The 19,529-nt window shown below is 37.7% G+C and overlaps 1 protein-coding gene across 1 annotated transcript in view; it reads left to right on the top strand.

The window, feature by feature from the left end:
• The window catches only part of Herc4 (HECT and RLD domain containing E3 ubiquitin ligase 4), a 125,435-nt gene that overhangs the window by 84,689 nt on the left and 21,217 nt on the right, over positions 1-19,529 (top strand). The window contains exons 4-6 of the mRNA XM_067789604.1: positions 18,106-18,181; positions 18,648-18,756; positions 18,832-19,000. Of these exons, the coding sequence (XP_067645705.1) occupies positions 18,688-18,756; positions 18,832-19,000 (238 nt within the window). The 5' untranslated portion in view covers positions 18,106-18,181; positions 18,648-18,687. The remainder of the gene's footprint in view (positions 1-18,105; positions 18,182-18,647; positions 18,757-18,831; positions 19,001-19,529) is intronic.

The raw sequence follows: 19,529 nt of genomic DNA, 5'->3' as shown, positions 1-19,529 counted from the left end.
CCAACATTTTTATTATAGCTCAAGATAAACGAACATAAAACTTAGTAATGCTCTTGGTGAATATCAAGTAAAGCCATATGCATTAGGGTGGGTCGATTTGTATGGACGAAATTTAACCAATATCGCGCCATCGATTTTTCGATAGGATCTGGGCTCATGAAAAAAGTTCCACTACGCATACCCAAAAAAATAATTTTCATATGCGTACCTGAAAATTTTACAATGAAATGAAATTTTTTAAAAGGTTATGAAAAAAACCTTAAAAATCAAAGTCGAAAAAGAGTAAAAAAAATGAAATTTCACAGGCTCGTAAATTATTTTTTTGGTATGCGTAGTGGAACTTTTTTTCCTGAGCCCAAATCATAGTGTACCTATACAGGTGTGTCAACTAAGCGATAAACGTCAAAACTACAAACAGCCTCGCTCACCTGATGCAAATCTCAGGTCTAGAGTTGAATTTTTGGTACGTAAGAGAACTTCAAGCTGAGTTGCATTTGACAGTTTAATAAACCTTTGTAGTATTTACAGATGAAATAGCTACATATATTTCCGCGGAAATAAGAATACTAGAAGATTTGTAGCCTGCAACAATGCGGAAACATACGGAAAGCAAAATTTATTTAAATTAGAGTCAAAATATAAAGCGCCACACGTGTAGCATGGAAAAATTTCACTTCTAAGGATGTTTACACAAATGCATAAGGCCAAAATTATATAAACGCTTTGGTTGCTTTAAAGCAAAGATAACGTACGGCGTTTCATTGTTTTTCGTATAAAGCGTAGGCACGCAACCAAAGCATTTATGTAAATTTTTCGATACTTCGCCCGCCAGATGAATTAATGAATGCAACACAACCAAAACGTCTCTGTAAATCCGCCTTAATTTTTGTAGCTGTGAAATTATCCTGCAAATAAAATGGTGCTGTAAGTGCAAACAAATCAAACTGCTATATGACACTTGTTTAAGCCGCCTCCATCCCCATTAGACGGCGGCAATTCCTATGCGCAGCCGTGCGCGGCGAATGGAAAGGCGCCAACGAACACCCACCACTGCCATCGCGCATGAACAAGATTCCGGTCGCTAGTCTTGCACTATCAATCGGCAACCGCGGACGCGTCTTCTGATATATACGTTTATTTCGAGTTTACCTCTTGTATATAATTTTAAAAGTTAATATCGTGAAGTTGTGAAGAGCGAATATCTAATTTCAATATTTATCAAAACTAAAAGGATAAACCTTAATTATTAAATAATATTAAAGAAATTTATAACGTTTTAAGAAAAACCCTAAATCTTTTATTTAGTGAAGAGTGTAGCGAAGAGAGGCCAATTGTTCATGGTCCTTCGCAGCCATCCTTGGCCCACCCTTAAAGTTATAACAAAACTTATCAATTTAATTCGAATTTTCGTTCGTGCAAAAAATTAAAAATAAAAATATAAAACAAGAACTACACAAAAGTGCCACAAAACAAAACTACAGTGTGTACATAAAAATATAACTATAAAACAAATGAAAACTGAGGAGTGAAGGAACTTCAAAGTGCTTTGTTGGAAAACAAAAAAAGAAATATATAAAATAAAAGTGACAGAGTGTGTTCAATATATATACACATACATAGCTACATATATATTGACAAAACAAATTTGGAACAACAATTTTTTTCCAAAAAGTTACGAAAAAAAACAGCCGAGTTTTAAAGTGCTTGCTTAAAAAGCAAATAAAAAAAAATATATATAAACACATACACTTATACATTTACAAAAAAAATTGCGAAAAAATTTCAATTTTCAAAAACAAAAGAAGAAAAGTTTTGCAATCATCAAAAATCATCTTTACCCACAAGCCAAGCAGCAGCAACATCAACTAGCTAATAATCACCAGGCGAGCAACAACAAGCAGAGCAGACAGCAACAACCCCACAAGGAACAGAATACAGGAATTGGTGAGTAGGCAGTTTTTTTTTTATTTTTTCATAAAAACCATAGAAAATAATACAACTTTTTTCCGCAAAAGTTATATTATTTTTGTAAACTGCAAAAGCATATATATATATCCACATATATATATATCCACATATATACATATATACACATATATACCTGAGCGCTGCAATTTCTCACTCCTCTTTTCCACAACAGGAGTAGACTTTGCAGGTCCATTCCAAATAAAAGCATCGGTTCTGGGGTCGACCACTATCATAAAAGGGTACGTGGCTGTATTCGTCTGTTTTTCCACAAAGGCAGTACACCTCGAGCTATGCTCGGACCTTACCACCGAAGCCTTTCGCGCAGCATTCGCCCGATTCGTTGGCAGACGAGGTTATCCCTCAAAAATGATGAGCGACAATGGTAAAACGTTCATTGGCGCTCAGCGCGCACTCGAACGCGACTTCGTTGAATTTCTTAACGAATGCTCCGCGGACATTGTGCAGAAATAAGCCCCCCAGGGAATAAACTGGCAGTATATTCCACCCAGTGCCCCTCATATGGGCGGCTTGTGGGAATCCGCAGTAAAAAGTTTTAAAACCCACTTCAAAAAAACCGCTGCATCCCACAAGTTTACATTTGAAGAATTCACGACGCTGTTGGTGCGTATTGAAGCAGTTCTCAATTCGAGGCCTCTAACCTCACTATCCCAGGACCCAGCTGACTTTACAGCGCTCACTCCGGGTCACTTCCTTCGAGGTGCACCGCTATTAGCCATTCCTGAGCCAAACGCGGAAAACCTCTCCTGGATAAATCGATGGGAAAAACTCAAATCGCTTCATCACCAATTCAGTCGACGCTGGAAAGAGGATTATCTGAAGGACCTTCAGAAGCGCTATAAATGGCAAACGCCACAGCGAAATCCTCAGCCAGGCTACCTCGTCGTAATTAAAGAAGAATCGCTCCCACCCACCGAGTGGCGTCTGGGACGAATCGAGAACGTTCGCCTCGGCCCTGACAACCATGCTCGGGTTGTAGAGGTTCGCACCCAAAATGGGCTTGTCATGCGCCCCTTAGTAAAACTGTGCTTTCTTCCAAAGGAGCACTCTGCGCGCCCGGCGCTATAGCTTATATACGCTTTCCTTGTATATCAAAATTTCCGTATTAAATGTCCGCTTATCATTTGCTGTATCCAACTACTTCTCGTTTCTCTGTCTGCTCTTATACTTCCAGGACGACACCCATCCGGCTCCCACAGCAGAGACCGACAGCTGCCTTCAGTTTCCGCTCTGCCCCTGCTACCACGCGCAGCGGATCGCACAAGAGTAGAAACCAGCGCCAACCCCTAAAACCGAACGAACGGCCAAGCGCATGATCGGGCGCACCCCGCAAAGTCTGCAAACAGCGCAGCACGGCCAGTGGCGCCATAGATACCACTGACGCGCCTTACAAAAACTACAGAAGGTGCTTCCCAGCACCTCCCTGCAGGGCGGACAGGATGTTTAAGCCGCCTCCATCCCCATTAGACGGCGGCAATTCCTATGCGCAGCCGTGCGCGGCGAATGGAAAGGCGCCAACGAACATCCACCACTGCCATCACGCATGAACAAGATTCCATTCGCTAGTCTAGCACTATAAACCGGCAACCGCGGACGCGATCCTTTTGGGTATTTATTTAAAATACGCAAACATATTAATATTTTGAATTTGAATTTTTAAAGTCAAGTTTTTAACGAGTTAATTACTTGGTTATTAAATTATAAATAAAGTGAATTTATAACGTTTTTAAAGAAAAACTATTGACCTTTTTAATTGGAATTGTTAAGTGTAGCGAAGAAAGACCACACAGTTGTTCAACACTACTTTATTTTCTATGTATTTTCTCTTATATTTTTTATCGAGGGAGCCAATAAGGTTTCAGTACTGGTGTAAGTGTGTGAACTATATTTAACAAAACTATCGAAATACAAGAAAAAAATAACGTATTTCATTAAAAACAAACAAGTCAGTTTGTAATTCGATAGGGTTTTTTGACATTAGGTCGTTTTTTCTTTATTTTTTCTGACAAATGAAAATTTTGTTTTTAGTTTCAAAATTTTGTGCATAAAAACAACTAAATTCAAAGTGTAAATTGTGTTTGCAAATGAGTTTTCAATAAGTGTACATTTTTCAGTTTTTCATAGTTAAGGAATTGACCTCCAGATTCTTGTGTTACACAAATATAGTGAACTTGGGTACAGAAATTCAAATTAAAAAGTTTTTCACAATAATTTGAAAAACTACGTTTTCTCTGCCTTTTACACTTTTAATCATGATACAAAAAAGAGAGTAGTTCCACTCAAAATTTGTTGACGTATATGGGGATTTTTGAAGTTTCATAATGTTTGTTTGTTGTTCCAGAAGCGTTGCCATACCGTTACTCTTTAAGGCGAAATTGTGGTTTTTCGAAATGGAATTTCCTTCAGGATAAACACGTAATGGTCATCTGAGACAATAATAATATGCTTTAGCACAATTTATGTGCATAGAGAATACAGTAAAACATCCAATTTTATTGAAAAATAGTGGATAATGACTCATATCTATATGGCAGCTTGACCCATAGACAGAAAAAAAAATACACGAAAAATCCTGTTCTTCTAGCATGGCCATATTATCATGCCCTTGCAGTCGATATTTCTCAAGACATGTTGAGAAAAAGTGTACCTCCAAAGTCTGCACATCTATGTCAATGCTAAAACGGCACAGAATATGTATAGGAGGGGCTTTTCCAAGGGGCCCCTTGACTCCCGGACAAAAACACTCTCATAACTAGTGGCTAACCTGCAGAGCTACATGGTAATGTTCTCCCTAAAAATGGTTTAACAATTCCCTCGCAACGCTTGAATTATACAAAAAATAAAAAAATAAAAAATAAAGACTTGTAGCCAATTTGTCAAGAAATTGCGGTGTCGGTTTATAAGGACCTCCTATGAACAAGCAATTGGCAGACGAGTATGTTTTGTCAAAATGTTCTAAGCAATCGTACGGACACTTAAGAAGGCTATATTCCCTTGCTTTGCATACTTCGATCCAAAACAATTTTCGAGAGCTCGAAAAACTTATTAAAAACCTTTTCTAGGCTGACATTTCGTATTAAAATATTTCGAAGGCATGGGGCTCATTCTTTTTCTTTTTTATTTAAAATAACTATGAAAGCAATTTAGTCGTATTCGTTAATATGAAATCCATCAAAATTAGAAAAATTCGTAACATCTTTCAATCTGGTAGCTTGTTTATAGTGAAATTGTCATTGTCCCCGCAAAAGTCAAGTGGCAAACGTCACACGAAATGGAACTTCCATTTTTTGTATCATGCTTTTAGTGAAAATCAATAACTCTGAACTGAACACTTTTCGCTATGATATAAAATTAAAATGCTGTGGAACAGGAGCAACACTTTTGTGACTACATAAACCCTGTTTCAATCTTTTACGTCTCTGCACAGAACCCTAATTGAACGTTTCCAACCGAAACAACAATGGCAACCCAGATTTTCTTGTTATGCTCACTTAATTAAGCGAGTGCCTGTCAGAAAGAAGTCAACACACTTGTACTTGTACACTATGATGGCCCAAATTCTATTGATAAATCGATGGCGCGATATCGGTTAATAAATCGACCCAGTCTAATATACATACATATGTATGTATAGGTCTGTGTATTCGTACCTGCGAATACTAATGGCTTTTCCAATAACACTGGTCGACGGCCAAAATTTACCAGAGACGCCGTTATGAAATTTGTATGTAAAACCACCCCCTGATTTCGAAAATCGAGTTCATTTTTGATTCTATGGTACCGTTTTTGAGATATTTGCAATTTACCGTTATTCGAAAAAATCAAAAAGATGGCTCCATTTAATTACGTATATCTCACGAACGGGTCAAGCAATTGCAAATAACTTTACAGAATCGGAAAGACGATAAAATTTGCTATAAATGCATCATACATTGTTTTTTGCTCAACCAGATAGTTTTCGAGATATTAGCTCATCATTTCAGATTTTTGTTTTTTTTTATGAAAAAATATGAAAAAAATTACTCTTTGCGAGGGCAGCATTCCAAAACCACAACTTTTTTTCAGATATTTTTTCTTTACGTAAAGCTCCGTTTAATTAGAAAAAAGATAAGCTATCACTGAAGATAATCGATGTAAATCTACGTAAGTTATAAGCGATCAAATAAAAATACCCAGGTTGCGCAACTTCAATGTATGTATACATACATATATAAAAGGTATAAAGTGCAAATGGGATATTATCCGGATAAACGAATAACACCATAGCAATGATAATACTTTTTCTTTAAATAAATCAAATAGTAATTTTAATACTCGAATTGTTTTATAGTAGGTAGAGTGGTTGCATCGAAAGGAAGAGTGGTTGGGTTCGAAACCTGCTGTAGGCATGTAGTTATAAACATGTATTTCCGTCACTTATGGGTAAGTATGCAGGTAGATTTTCAAAATTATTAGACACAGAAAATTGTTAAAGCCTACATCTAAAGCAGGTAGTATTTTCTTTTCCCGACTTCGTATAAAAAGGAACCTTTCTGTCTAGGTAAGATTTAATTTTTTCAATTTTATTCTTGTTCCGACTATAAATATGAGTTAATGCGCCTTTAAACTTCATAACATCTGCAAGGCTCGCCGGAGATAGTTCAGTTCATAAGTCAAATTACAAAACCGTGATTTATTAAAAAAATAATAAAATGAGTAAAAGGACGCGAGAATTTGAGTGTAATAACGATCCAGATATGTTCTGTTTCATGTGTGGCCAATATACTATCATAAGGCGACGACGAGTGTTCTCAGATCATATCAAAACTTTATACTCGAAGTATTTTGGCATTGAGCCTAAAAATGCTGAAAAACCATGGACACCGAACACTTTGTGTACATCGTGTCGAGTAGAATTGATTCAGTCGGAATCAAGACAACAAATAAAATTTGATACACCAATGATATGGAGAGAACCTACTTGCGATTCAATAGAGTGTTATATTTGTCAAACAAAAGTACTTGGCGTTGGAAGATCAAGAAGAGTAACCTATGCCAGCGTACCTACAGTGACATTACCAGTACTACATTCAACGGCAGTTGCGGATCCAGTTCCATTGTCAACAGTAATATCTGAGTGCGGGGAATCAAGTTGTACTGAATTTCGCATGTGAAACGAGAGAAACGTTCTGTCACAAGCACAACTTAATGATTGGATAAGAGATTTGGAACTATCCAAGGAATAGGCCGAGATCCACACTTCTCGTATGCAACAATTTAAATTTGTGTCATCCGATGTTAAGGTGATATATTGTAGAACTCGTCACGAACCATTTTCCAAACACTATACCAAGAAAGACAGTATATGCTACTGCAACGACATTCCTGGTTTATTCAAAGAGTTTGGTCAAATATATGATTAAAAAGAGTGGCGATTGTTCATAGACAGCAATAAACTGAGTTTGAAGGCTGTATTATTGCATATTGGTAACAAAAAGCCTTCTATCCCGATCGCACATGCAGTAAATACAAAGTAATCCTACGAGGAAATGCAAAAACTACTCAAATTTATCAAATATGAAGAGCATGATTGAAAAATATGTTCTGATCTCAAAGTCGTTGCAATGCTATGCGGTCTACAAAGTGGCTACACCAAGCACTGCTGCTTCCTCTGCAAGTGGAATAGCCGAGCTCGTAAGGACCACTACGTCAGAAAGGATTGGCCGGAAAGAGTCGAGTTTACCGTTGGTATGGATAACATCAAATACACTCCTCTTGTCAAGAAAGAGAAAATCATACTTCCACCCTTACACATCAAGCTCGGTCTCATTAAAAACTTTGTTAAGGCTTTGGACAAAGAAGGCGAAGCATTCGACTATTTGAAAACAATTTTTCCAGATATTTCTCAAGCCAAGATAAAGGAAGGTATTTTTGTCGGACCACAAATAAAAAAGTTGATCAACAATAATCAATTCAAAGGACTACTCTCATCAGTTGAGGCAGCAGTGTGGGAATCCTTTGAAAAGGTCGTTGCTTTTTTTCTCGGTAGACACAAAAGCCCTAACTACGAGCAGATAGTGAATGACTTAATCAATAATTATGCGAAAATGGGTAAATATTAAAGGCCTATTAAAATTAATTTCCCAAAATTCTATAACTTGTTTACCTAACTAATATTTTCTTTCCAGGCGTAAATATGTCGTTAAAAATTCACTTTCTGCACTCACATTTGAGCTTTTTTCCGGCAAATCTTGACGACGAAAGTGACGAACATGGCGAAAGGTTTCATCAGCAAATGAAATTAATTGAAAATTGATATCAAGGATTCTGGGACGTCGCAATGATGGGTGATTACTGCTGGTTTCTCATAAGAGATCTCGATCCTAAACTGAATAAGCGTCAAAGTCGAACACATAATTATTTCGACTACATAGTAAAATAAAATTAAGATAAAGATTGTTAGAATATAGTACAAACATAAATAAATTTAAAAAAAAAAGTTAAGAATATGGGTAATTTCATTTATAAATTGAACTTTTAACTAAATAGAAACAGAGCATAGCTAGATATTTCACTCTTCTTTATACCATACATACGTTTTGAGGTATAGGTTGAAATTGCGCAACCTGGGTATTTTTATTTGATCGCTTATAACTTACATAGTTTTGCATCGATTTTCTTCGATGATAGCTTATCTTTTTTCTAATTAAACAGCTTTACGCAAATAAAAAATATTTGGAAAAAAAGTTGTGGTTTTGGAATGCTGCCCTCGCAAAAAGTAATTTATTTCATATTTTTTCATAAAAAAAAAAACAAAGATATGAAATGATAAGCTAATATCTCTGCATTTATAGCAAATTTTATCGTCTTTCCGATTCTGTATTCCATTTTGCAATTGCTTAACACCTTCGTGAGATATACGTAATTAAAGGGAGCCATCTTTTTGGTTTTTTCGAATAACGGTAAATTGCAAATATCTCAAAAACGGTACCATAGAATCAAAAATGAACTCGATTTTCGAAATCAGGGGGTGGTTTTACATACGAATTTCATAACGGCGTTTCTGGTAAAGAGAAAAAGTTGAAATTCGTGGTCCAGTGTAATTAGACGTAATTACTTATTTACACAGTTGCATTAGTGTAATGTTATTTGGTTTCAGTTTTTATATAAATCTTTTTGCTGTGCGAATGTTTTATAAAAAAAAATTATGGGTTAACACTTCAGCGACGGGTTTCTAACACAAGCCGCAAAAAAAAGTCCAGAGCCATATTTTTCACTTTCGTTCTTGTTTTCGAGTGTGTTTGTGACACCGAAAATTCTGGGTTAGAAACTAGTTTTTTCAACTATACAAAATTGTTTTTCTAAACGGGGTCGCCCCCAGCAGTGATTTGGCAAACACTCCGAGTGTTTTTATACTCAGCTGAGCAGAGCTCACGGAGTATATTAACTTTGTTCGCATAACGGTACCCCGTAACGGCATAAACTAATCGAGATAGATATAGACTTCTATATATCAAAATGATCTGGGCGAAAAAAGAAATTTATTTAGCCATGTCCGCCTGTCCGTAAACACTATAACTTGAGTAAATTTTGAGGTATCTTAATGAAATTTGGTTCCTGGGCACTCATCTCAGATCGCTATTTAAAATGAACGAAATCGGACCATAACCACGCCTACGTTTTCGATATCGAAAATTTTGAAAACCCTAAAAAGGCGGATAATTCATTACCAAAGACGGATAAAGCAATGAAACTTGGTAGGTTGGTTGGCTTTTGACGCAGAATAGAAAATTTGTAAAATTTTGGACAATGGGCGTGGCACCGCCCGCTTTTAAAAGAAGGTAATTTAAAAGCTGTAATTTGGCAGCCGTTGAGAATATCACGATGAAATTTGGCAGGAACGTTACTCCTATTACTATATGTGTGCTAAATAAAAATTTGCAAAATCGGATGACGAACTTAAAAAAAAAAATTTAAAAGTCAAATTTTACAAAAAAGTTGAATATATTTACAGTATATAAGTAAATTATGTCAACATTCATCTCCAGTAATGATATGGTGCAACAAAATACAAAAATAAAATAAAATTTCAAAATGGGCGTGGCTCCGCCCTTTTCATTTAATTTGTCTAGAATACTTTTAATGCCATAAGTCAAACAAAAATGGACCAATCTTTGTGAAATTTGGTAAGGGCATAGCTTCTATGACGATAACTGTTTTCTGTGAAAATGGGCGAAATCCGTTTAAGCCGCGCCCAGTTTTTATACACAGTCGACAGTCTGTCCTTCGGCTCGGCCGTTAGAGCAAAAATCGATATATCTTTACTAAACTTAGTTCAAGTACTTATCTGAATTCACTTCATCTTGGTAATAAAAATGGGCGAAATCCGACTATGACCACGCCCACTTTTTCGATATCGAAAATTTCGAAAAATGAAAAAAATGCCAAAATTCTATTCCAAATACGAAAAAAGTGATGAAAAATGGTGATTGGATTGGTTTTTTGACGTAAAATATAACTTTAGAAAAAACTTTGTAAAATGGGTGTGACACCTGCCATATTAAGTAGAAGAAAATGAAAAAGTTCTCAAGGGCGAAATCAAAAGCCCTTGGAATCATGGCAGGAATACTGTTCGTGGTATTACATATATAAATAAATTAGTTATACCCGACAGATGATGTTCTGGGTCACCCTGGTCCACATTTTGGTCGATATCTCGAAATCAAAAGACCTTGGAATCATGGCAGGAATACTGTTCGTGGTATTACATATATAAATAAATTTGCTATACCCGACAGATGATGTTCTGGGTCACCCTGGTCCACATTTTGGTCGATATCTCGAAAACGCCTTCACATATATAACTTAAAATACTCGTTAACACCTTTCATTTGATACCCATATCGTACAAACACATTCTAAAGTCACCCCTGGTCCACCTTTATGGCGATTTCTCGAAAAAGCGTCCACTTATAGAACTATGGCCCATTCCCTTTTAAAATACTCTTTAATACCTTCCATTTGATACCCATGTCATACAAACACATTGCAGGGTTACCCTAGGTTCATTTTCCTACATGGTTATTTTCCCTTATTTTGTCTCCAAAGCTCTCAGCTGAGTATGTAATGTTCGGTTACACCCGAACTTAGCCTTCCTTACTTGTTAACTTTTGAAAATAAAACGCCAATAGTTTTATTTCGAACTTGCATGGTTTGTTGAGCCCGCCTACGTAGTTATTAAGTGACAAATGTGCCTAGAAGTAGATTTCAAATTTGTGAAAAAATTTAGTCTGGAGAAAAAATCGCAAACCTGAAACAGTTTAAAGAACAATACCTCAACCCGCAATGAGAGTTTTCCAAAAACAAAAACTACATTTTCAGGGAAAATTAATTTTCAAATTTGATATGCCGATTTCTAATGACGAAAAAAACAGATACAACAAAGAGAATTGATACACAAGAAAGCGCACTGTTGAGTAGCGAAGAGTTTATGAAACCCGTAGTTCCCATCACAAAAGAGATTTGGCAATGCGTTTGTAAACTTTATATCAGCTGTTTTGATGACGTATGCATTGACCCTTTTCATTTAGCGCCGTTAGAGAAGGTCGATTTTCTCTGTGACAGGCCAGTCTGGTGCGGACAAAATAACAAAACGCATGGTGAACTCCTGTTGTTGTTGTTGTTGTATTAACAGTGCTTTCCCCCTTTAATGGGCACGACCACTCACAAATTGTCATCAAAGTCCTCTAATGGGAGTCCAAGGAAACTGGCTGTTTCAACAAGGGCGGACCATAGGGAGATAGGTGTTAGATGCGTAGGTTCCACATTACAATTGAAAAGATGGTTGGTGTTCTGTGGGGACACATCGCATGCAGGACATACATTAGGTATGTCGGAGTTGATTCTGGGCAAATAAGAGTTTAACCTGTTACAGTAACCAGAACGAAGTTGGGTCAGGGTGACTCGTGTCTCCCTTGGTAGTGTGCTTTCTTCTTCTGCAAGGGTGGGATATTGCATATTAATAACGGGGTTCCCGGACGCATCCTGGCAAAGGCACTTACCGATTCTGTGTGGATTTGGCTTAGGGCCTGCTTATGCTTGTCTGGACCACAATTTTGTGTTGGCAGGTGCCGGATCTCGTCATAGTGCTTATGGAGATGTTCCCTAAATCTCCGTGGAGGCGGTGCTAGATCAAGCAGTTGGTTGCTAGGATGTCCTGGTTTGTGACAATTTAGCAAAAACTGCCTGTTCAGCATTTCGTTGTGCTCTTGAATATTCAGCTCTTTGGCCTCACTATGTTGGTGGTGTTCGGGGGTAATAAGGAAACACCCGGTGGCAGTTCTGATTGCAGTATTTTGACAGGCCTGTAGCTCTTTCCAGTGTATATTTTTAAGACCAGGCGACCAAACTGGTAACGTGTAGCTCATGAGCGGCCGGCCAATTTCTTTATACGTGGTTAGCAACGATTCTTTATCTTTTCCTCAGGTGCTGCCGACTTCAGGCTTTCGTTGCGACTTTGTACTTTAGGTACAATTTCGGTGGCATGAGCCTTGAAGGTTATAGTATTATCGAACGTTACCCCTAAGATCTTTGGGTGACTGACGGTCGGCAGTGTGACACCGTGTACGTCCAATATTTTCGACATCTGTTCCTTCCACGTCGTAAACAGATTTGCTGTGGATTTTTCCGGTTATAATACCAGGTTGCGCGAGGTGAAAGAACTAGAAACTAATTCATCAATTGAAGGGCTAGGTCCTGTAGCCATAAACGTGCAGTCGTCAGCATAGGAAATGATTGTAACTCCTTTTGGTGGGGAAGGGAGTTTTGATATGTAGAAATTAAACAGAAGCGGGAATATGGCCCCACCCTGTGGCACCCCCTGTTAAATATTACTAGGTTTTGAGATTTCGTTCCTAAAGTGAACCGAAGGCTGCCGACCATTCAGATAATTGGCGGTCCATCTTTTTAGACAAGGGGGAAGGTGTGAGCCTTCTACTGTGTCAAAAGCTTTTGACAGGTCAAATGCCACGAGCACTGTCCTATGAGGGGGTTTTTCCTGATTTATAAATTAAATAAATGCAAGGCGCGATAACCACCGAAGAGATCTTAAGCCGAGCTTCTCTTCCAATTTGCATCGTGCTCCTTTTACTTTTCCTCAGAACGGCATCTGCAAGGCAGAGAGCTTTTCTTGGCAGAAGTGCACTCGGAGTGCTTGGCAAATACTGCCGAACGGCGACCGCGTTAGAAAAAATTTCTTCTAATTGAAACAATTTTTTCTCACATTTTGATGTCGTTTTGCCCTGGCGTGAACGTTGATTAATCCCTAATTATTTTAAGTATTTATGGCATTGAGCGATGTGGTAGTGCTGTGCATTTTGCGAAAGCCATGTTAGTGTGTGGCTAGGCAAAGATTTGCCGTGAAATGAGGGAGCGGTTTCCAATGTCTTTGCTGCTGGCGAAGCGAGTGATATCCTTCGATATGACTCGCCTTCGTTAGCTGGTGTGCCAGGCTTTAGTAGCGGAATAATCCTTGCCATTTCCCATTGTTCGGCAATGACAAAGGATTTCAGCGACAGATTGAAAACGTGTGTTAGGTAGTTTGTCCACTCAGCGCCAAGGTATTTTAGCATTAGCATGGCTATTCTGTCACCCATCACACCGTGCAATAAAGTCTATTTCAACCTAACATCAGCCGCAGGGATAACACCATAGAAAGTCAATGCATGACCATCCGCTCAGGTGATATTGACCGACCACCAGATTTGCAGGTAACTGCCACAGCTCGCCTGACATGTTGTTGTTGTAGCGATAAGGTTACTCGCTGTTAGTGAAACGGGATCCGCCGCTCGAAGGTGAGGTTGACAATTGGGTTTGAAGAAGCTATATATTGCGCTGGCAACCCGAAAAGGTTGCGCTATTCCCTAACCCCCTAACCCGCTGGGGGTGCTCGCCTGACATCTCAATCGTTAGTGCAGGGCGTATAAATTACGTTGAATGGCAGCCGATGCTTAATTTAGCTTCCGACCACCTGCCCATACTATTTTCAATAGAGCGACCTGCCAATTTCATCACCTCTGAAAAGTGGACTTTTATTAATTTAAAAAAAGCCAATTGGGAACACTACAGTGCGCTCTCTTGTATATCTATCCTCTTTGTTTTACGCAATTTCCAGTATACACTTCAAAAATAAATAATAGTTTAAAAAAAACTAAAAAAAACACGCTTTTATAGCTAGGCTGGGCGCGGTCTTTCGCCGAAATTGCCAAGGGTCGGCAGATCATTGGCATTATAGACGAGAGCAGCGAAGATGGCAGGATCCCGAAACAACAGTGGAAGTGGATCGAGGCCCCGATCGCTACGGTGGCCGTTAAGGTTAAGAAAGACAACCCTGGTCCACCGCCATCTTACACCGATGCAGGGTGGTTCCAGGGCTATGTCAAGCTAATTGCCTGTGACGACGCCAGGTCGGTATACCTCTATAAGGCCGCCGTCACGCTGATCAGGGTGGTATAGCCGGGCGCGCGCCTCAAGGTAGTGGAGGCGCGTGACATCCCCTCACGACCAATGGCTAGAGCCTTGGTTCCAGTGACGCCAACGGACCCAGCTGACATCCTGGAGCTGCTCCAGGAGTACAACCCGCCACAGGGTTGGAAGTCAACCCGGATAAAACAGAGCTTGTCCTCTTCACGAGGAGGTACAAAGTACCAAATCTTACACCGCCAAGAATTGGGGGTACGTTTTTAGCGTTTAGCGATCAAGTCAAGTATTTGGGAGTCATTCTGTATAGGAAGCTATTATAGAGTGACCATATAGTGGAGAGATCCAAGAAGGCAGCAGCAGAGCTGTTCACCTGCAAGAGGGTAATTGGCACTTCCTGGGGATTCTCCCCTAAGGTGACCTACTGGATTTACACAGCCATTGTGCGCCCGATTCTTCTTTATGGTGTCTTGGTCTGGTGGTCTGCATTAGCTAAAAGTACCTATCTTAAAATGCTTCAAAAGTTGCAACGGAATTAGGAGCTCTGCATTACCGGGGCTCTCGGCTCCACTCCAGATTCCGTTACATACATACATGGATACATAGATACATAGATAGATACAGGCCAAGCTAATAAAAGCGTGTTAAAAAGGGCTCCAGTATGCTCTTTCGTAGATGTGTCATGCATACACTTCTATCGTTAATAAAGAAATGCGTTTTTCGCATTATGTGCAAGGTTTCAAATCTATGGCCATTTAGGGTGGTCATAAGTTCAATTGACCTTTTGTCCGTTAACCTTATGTCACCCCACCATCACATTATTGCATTGTCATCGAGCCCCGTTACGTGTGCAAAGCTTCAATCAAACTTATGGCCGTTCAACGTGGTAATAAAGCCAATTGACCTTATGGCCGTTGACCTTATGTCACCAGACCATCACATTAGCGCATAGTTATCGAGCCTTGATACGTGTGCAAAGTTTCAATCAAACCTATGGCCACTCAAAGTGGTAATAAAGCCAATTGACCTTATGTCCGTTGACCTTATGTCACCACACCATCACATTAATGCATTCTAATCAAGCCTTAAACGTGTGCATAGTTTCAATCAAACTTATGGCCATTCAAAGTGGTAATAAGGCCAATTAACCTTATGGCCGTTGACCTTATGTCACCACACCATCATATTAATGCATTGTCATCGAGCCTTGATACGTGTGCAAAGTCTCAATCAAACTTATGGCCATTCAAAGTGGTAATAAGGCCAATTGACCTTATGGCCGTTGACCTTATGTCACCACACCATCACATTAATGCATTGTCATCGGTCCATGATACGTATGCAAAGCTTCAAATTAATCAGACTTCTAGAAACCGGTGAAAATTAAACTCAAAGATTCCGTTACATAGAAATAGGCCAAGCTAATAAAAGCGTGTTAATTAGTGAATCCAGCCCCAGGCTTTATTGGAACGCAACTATTATCATCCAAAAAGCCCGGTTTATTTATTTAAAATCCCGGTATTGCAAAAGATATTCAGGATTTGAGCATTTAGGGTTGATTAAACTTCCTTAACCCTAACGCCATAGTCGTAACCATATCCATATCCATAACTATCTCCAATGTGATCGATTAATGGTGCCTTAACCTAAAAATCGTGAAAATTTCATAAAAATGAAGAAAACGCAAAAACTTACAAACATATTCCACAAAAAATAAGTCTCTTAGTCATAACGTGTCCAAAACAATGCATAAAATGTACAAACAGAGATTAGGGGGACTCATTAAAGCATATAAATGTATAAGGTGTAAAATTATATGAACGCACCTAGTAATATTCTTGACAAACTTAATTGTCGATCAGCTGTATTATTGCCAAAAATTTTTTGATTGTTATACAAGTTTAAAAATGCCAGGAAAAATCAAAACTAAAACATCTTTACTAAGAAATTCTCATAAATTACTTGCTGATGTCGGAGATTTCTGATGAAAATGAATGCTGCTATGTTTGAAAGGTTGCATTCCTTTGAGTTTACCGCGTTTACACCATGAAATGTACGCGTAAATTTATACAAATTTTGTAAATGATTTTTCATACAAAATTTTACAGTTCGTTTACGAACTAGATAAATTTATACGTTTACACACTTTATAAGGCATTCATAAGGTTAAATGAGTCCCCCTATTAAATTCAGCAACTCAAATATTGTTAGGTTATGGATATGGCGAGAAACCAAAAACCAATTGGTTGGCTATGGTATGGTTATGGTGTTACCGTTATGGTATGGCATCATTAAGCTCCCATTACAGATACTTAGCATAGACTTGACTTGACTTGGCGTAAACTTGGCAACTTAGCCACGATTATACTCCACTTGGCGCATAAAATCTGGCATCATAATCAGCGTTGAAATTTATTTTTAAATAAATGTCAATTTGTATGACAAAATGTCAAAATGAAATGGAAACAGACAAATGGCATCTCAAAATGTAAACGTCACTTAGAACTTACATAGAAAATCAAAATTCAACAGACTTCTAAGTCAAGTTATGTTTTGAGTAATCAGTAACATGCAATGTTCATTTAACAGAACTGTAAGTGACAGTTCGCAAGCCAAGTCAAGTCTATGCTAAGTATCAGTAATGGAGCCTTTAATCGATTACATTGATTTCCATAAGGTAGGTTCCATCAGCTGTTTTATCTGGTTATGGTTTTATCCATAAGTCTCCATTAATTGGCCCTTTAACCCTAACGCCATAGTCGTAACCATACCCATATCCATCACCATCTCGAATGTGATCGAATAATGGTGCCTTAACCCAGATGTACCGACGGACCGCCTGGTGAAGCAATTTCCACAAATTTTTTTATTACCGCTCATTTAACATAAAATATTACAGAAATTAATTTAAATTTTAAAAAAAAATATTTTTTAAACGATTTTGTAGGGCGTACTATATGTAGTACGCTCGGCACATACACAAGGAAAAAGTAGTAATTTTTGGTTATATAGAAAAAATAGTTTTTATCCTTCTAGAGTACCTACTTATTATTTCATTTAAAGTTAAAAGCTGAAACAAAAAATGTGTGGTTTTTTTAATTTTTTTTCTACTCTAGTGCCGAGCGTACTACATGTAGTACGCCAGCAAATAAATCAACAAAAACCACATATAATTGCTTTTACACCTTCACTACTGGTGTACCTCAATTTCTACAACTATTTTTAATAAAAACATACAAAAAACAGAACAAAACAAAAGAGGCTTAAACATTTTTTTCTTACCGATTACGCGACATCTTCACACTTTTGACAATTTCACAAAACTCGCATTTTTGATATTAAAAAAGGCAATCAAGGAATTGCAGCAGACATTTTTTTCAAATCCAACTATGGTGCCTGTTTTGTACAGTAGCACAGCGACAGGTTGGTTACTTAGTTTAAATTACTGTTTACGAAATATATTGAAAATAACAGGCGTACTACATGTAGTACGCTCGGCATATCTGGGTTAACCTAAGAATCGTGAAAATTTCATAAAAATGAAGAAAACGCAAAAAATTACAAACATATTCCACAAAAATAAGTCTCTTGGTCATAACGTATCCAAAACAATGAATAAAATCTAAAAAAATTTATTAAATTCACCAACTAAAATATTTTTAGGTTATGGATATGGCGAGAAACCAAAAACCAATTGGTTGGCTATGGTATGGTAATCGATTACATTGATTTCCATAAGGTAGGTTCGATCAGCTGTTTTATCTGGTTATGGTTTTATGGTTATAAGTCTCCCTTAATTGGCCATTTATTGCTGCTCTATACAAAAAAAAACTGAATGGCAATCCATTCAAATATAACATTTTCCCGATTGTAATGCTGTCATATGTTTTTTGGTTTGTTTTTATTTCAAAATTATCAGAAAAAATACGAAAGTCATTTTGCGTGAATGTTTGTGTGCTTTGTGGATTAGGTTGTCATCTTTGATTAATCATTATCAACTATATATTTAAATTCCGCGAACTTTACGGTTTACATTGCTTTGAGCATTATAATTTGTTTAAACTAGTACACAAAAGAAAGCAAAGGCAAAATTATTAATTTTCAGATAAAAAACACATTAGATCACAACACCAAACCAGTAAAATAATATAAAAAAATTGAGAGAAATGGTTATGAGCGTTTTAATGCTAAAAATATTTTAATAGTTTTGCATGAAGTTAAGGGATTGACAATAAAAAGAAAAACATGTCCATATATTGTTGGGGCAGTGCAGAACATGGCGAACTTGCATTGGGACAAATTGCAGTTGAGACGGTGCGCTTAATATTTCTTAAATAATTCGATTAGTTTATACACTAATGAAATTTTATTTCTGGGTCACACCAACAGGTTTCACATCCCGTTGAAGTACCATGGAACCCAGAAGCCACTGTTGTGCGTATTAGCTGCGGTCTCGAACACACAATCTTCTTAACTGCTGACGGTAAAGTTTATACTTGTGGCTATAATCAATTTGGGCAATTGGGTCAGCCAGAAATGTCGTCGTCGGGTCAGCCACGTATGTAAATAAATAAATTTTATTTCAAAAAAAGAGTAAGCACTTGCGTAAGTTTGCAGTGGTTATGCTGTTTGTTGTATATGTGTAATATAGCTGGAGACATTTTAATTAAACAAATATTGAATCGGAAATACCATAAGTCGATATACAGTAATGAGTAAAGGGATCAAAATATATAACCTGCCGTATGGACTAACGTCCGTGCCATACAACCAAACCCCCAAAATAAAATTCGCAAGCCAAATAAAAAAATACTGACATAGTAGAGTAAGAGATTCACAATTAAGTCAGGCATAAGTTTGGGACCGACTGTATTACCCTCAAGGATTGGATGTTGTCAAAGCGCATATTTTCTCTTACACAAACTATGCTTATGATATAAAAGAACGATTTGTTCTTTCTGTGTAGTCTAAAGATACACTCCCTAAAGCCGAACGCCATTCTAGACTTCTTCACTTTGCTCAACTCGGAATTTCGAACGAAAAATGTCACTGATGATGGTGCAACGCCGAGACCGGTCCGTCACCAA

This window comes from Eurosta solidaginis, chromosome 5, assembly GCF_040869045.1.
Source record: "Eurosta solidaginis isolate ZX-2024a chromosome 5, ASM4086904v1, whole genome shotgun sequence".
Lineage (NCBI taxonomy): Eukaryota > Metazoa > Arthropoda > Insecta > Diptera > Tephritidae > Eurosta > Eurosta solidaginis.
Note: the sequence above shows the minus strand (reverse complement) of the source record. Positions and strands in the feature narration are given on the sequence as shown.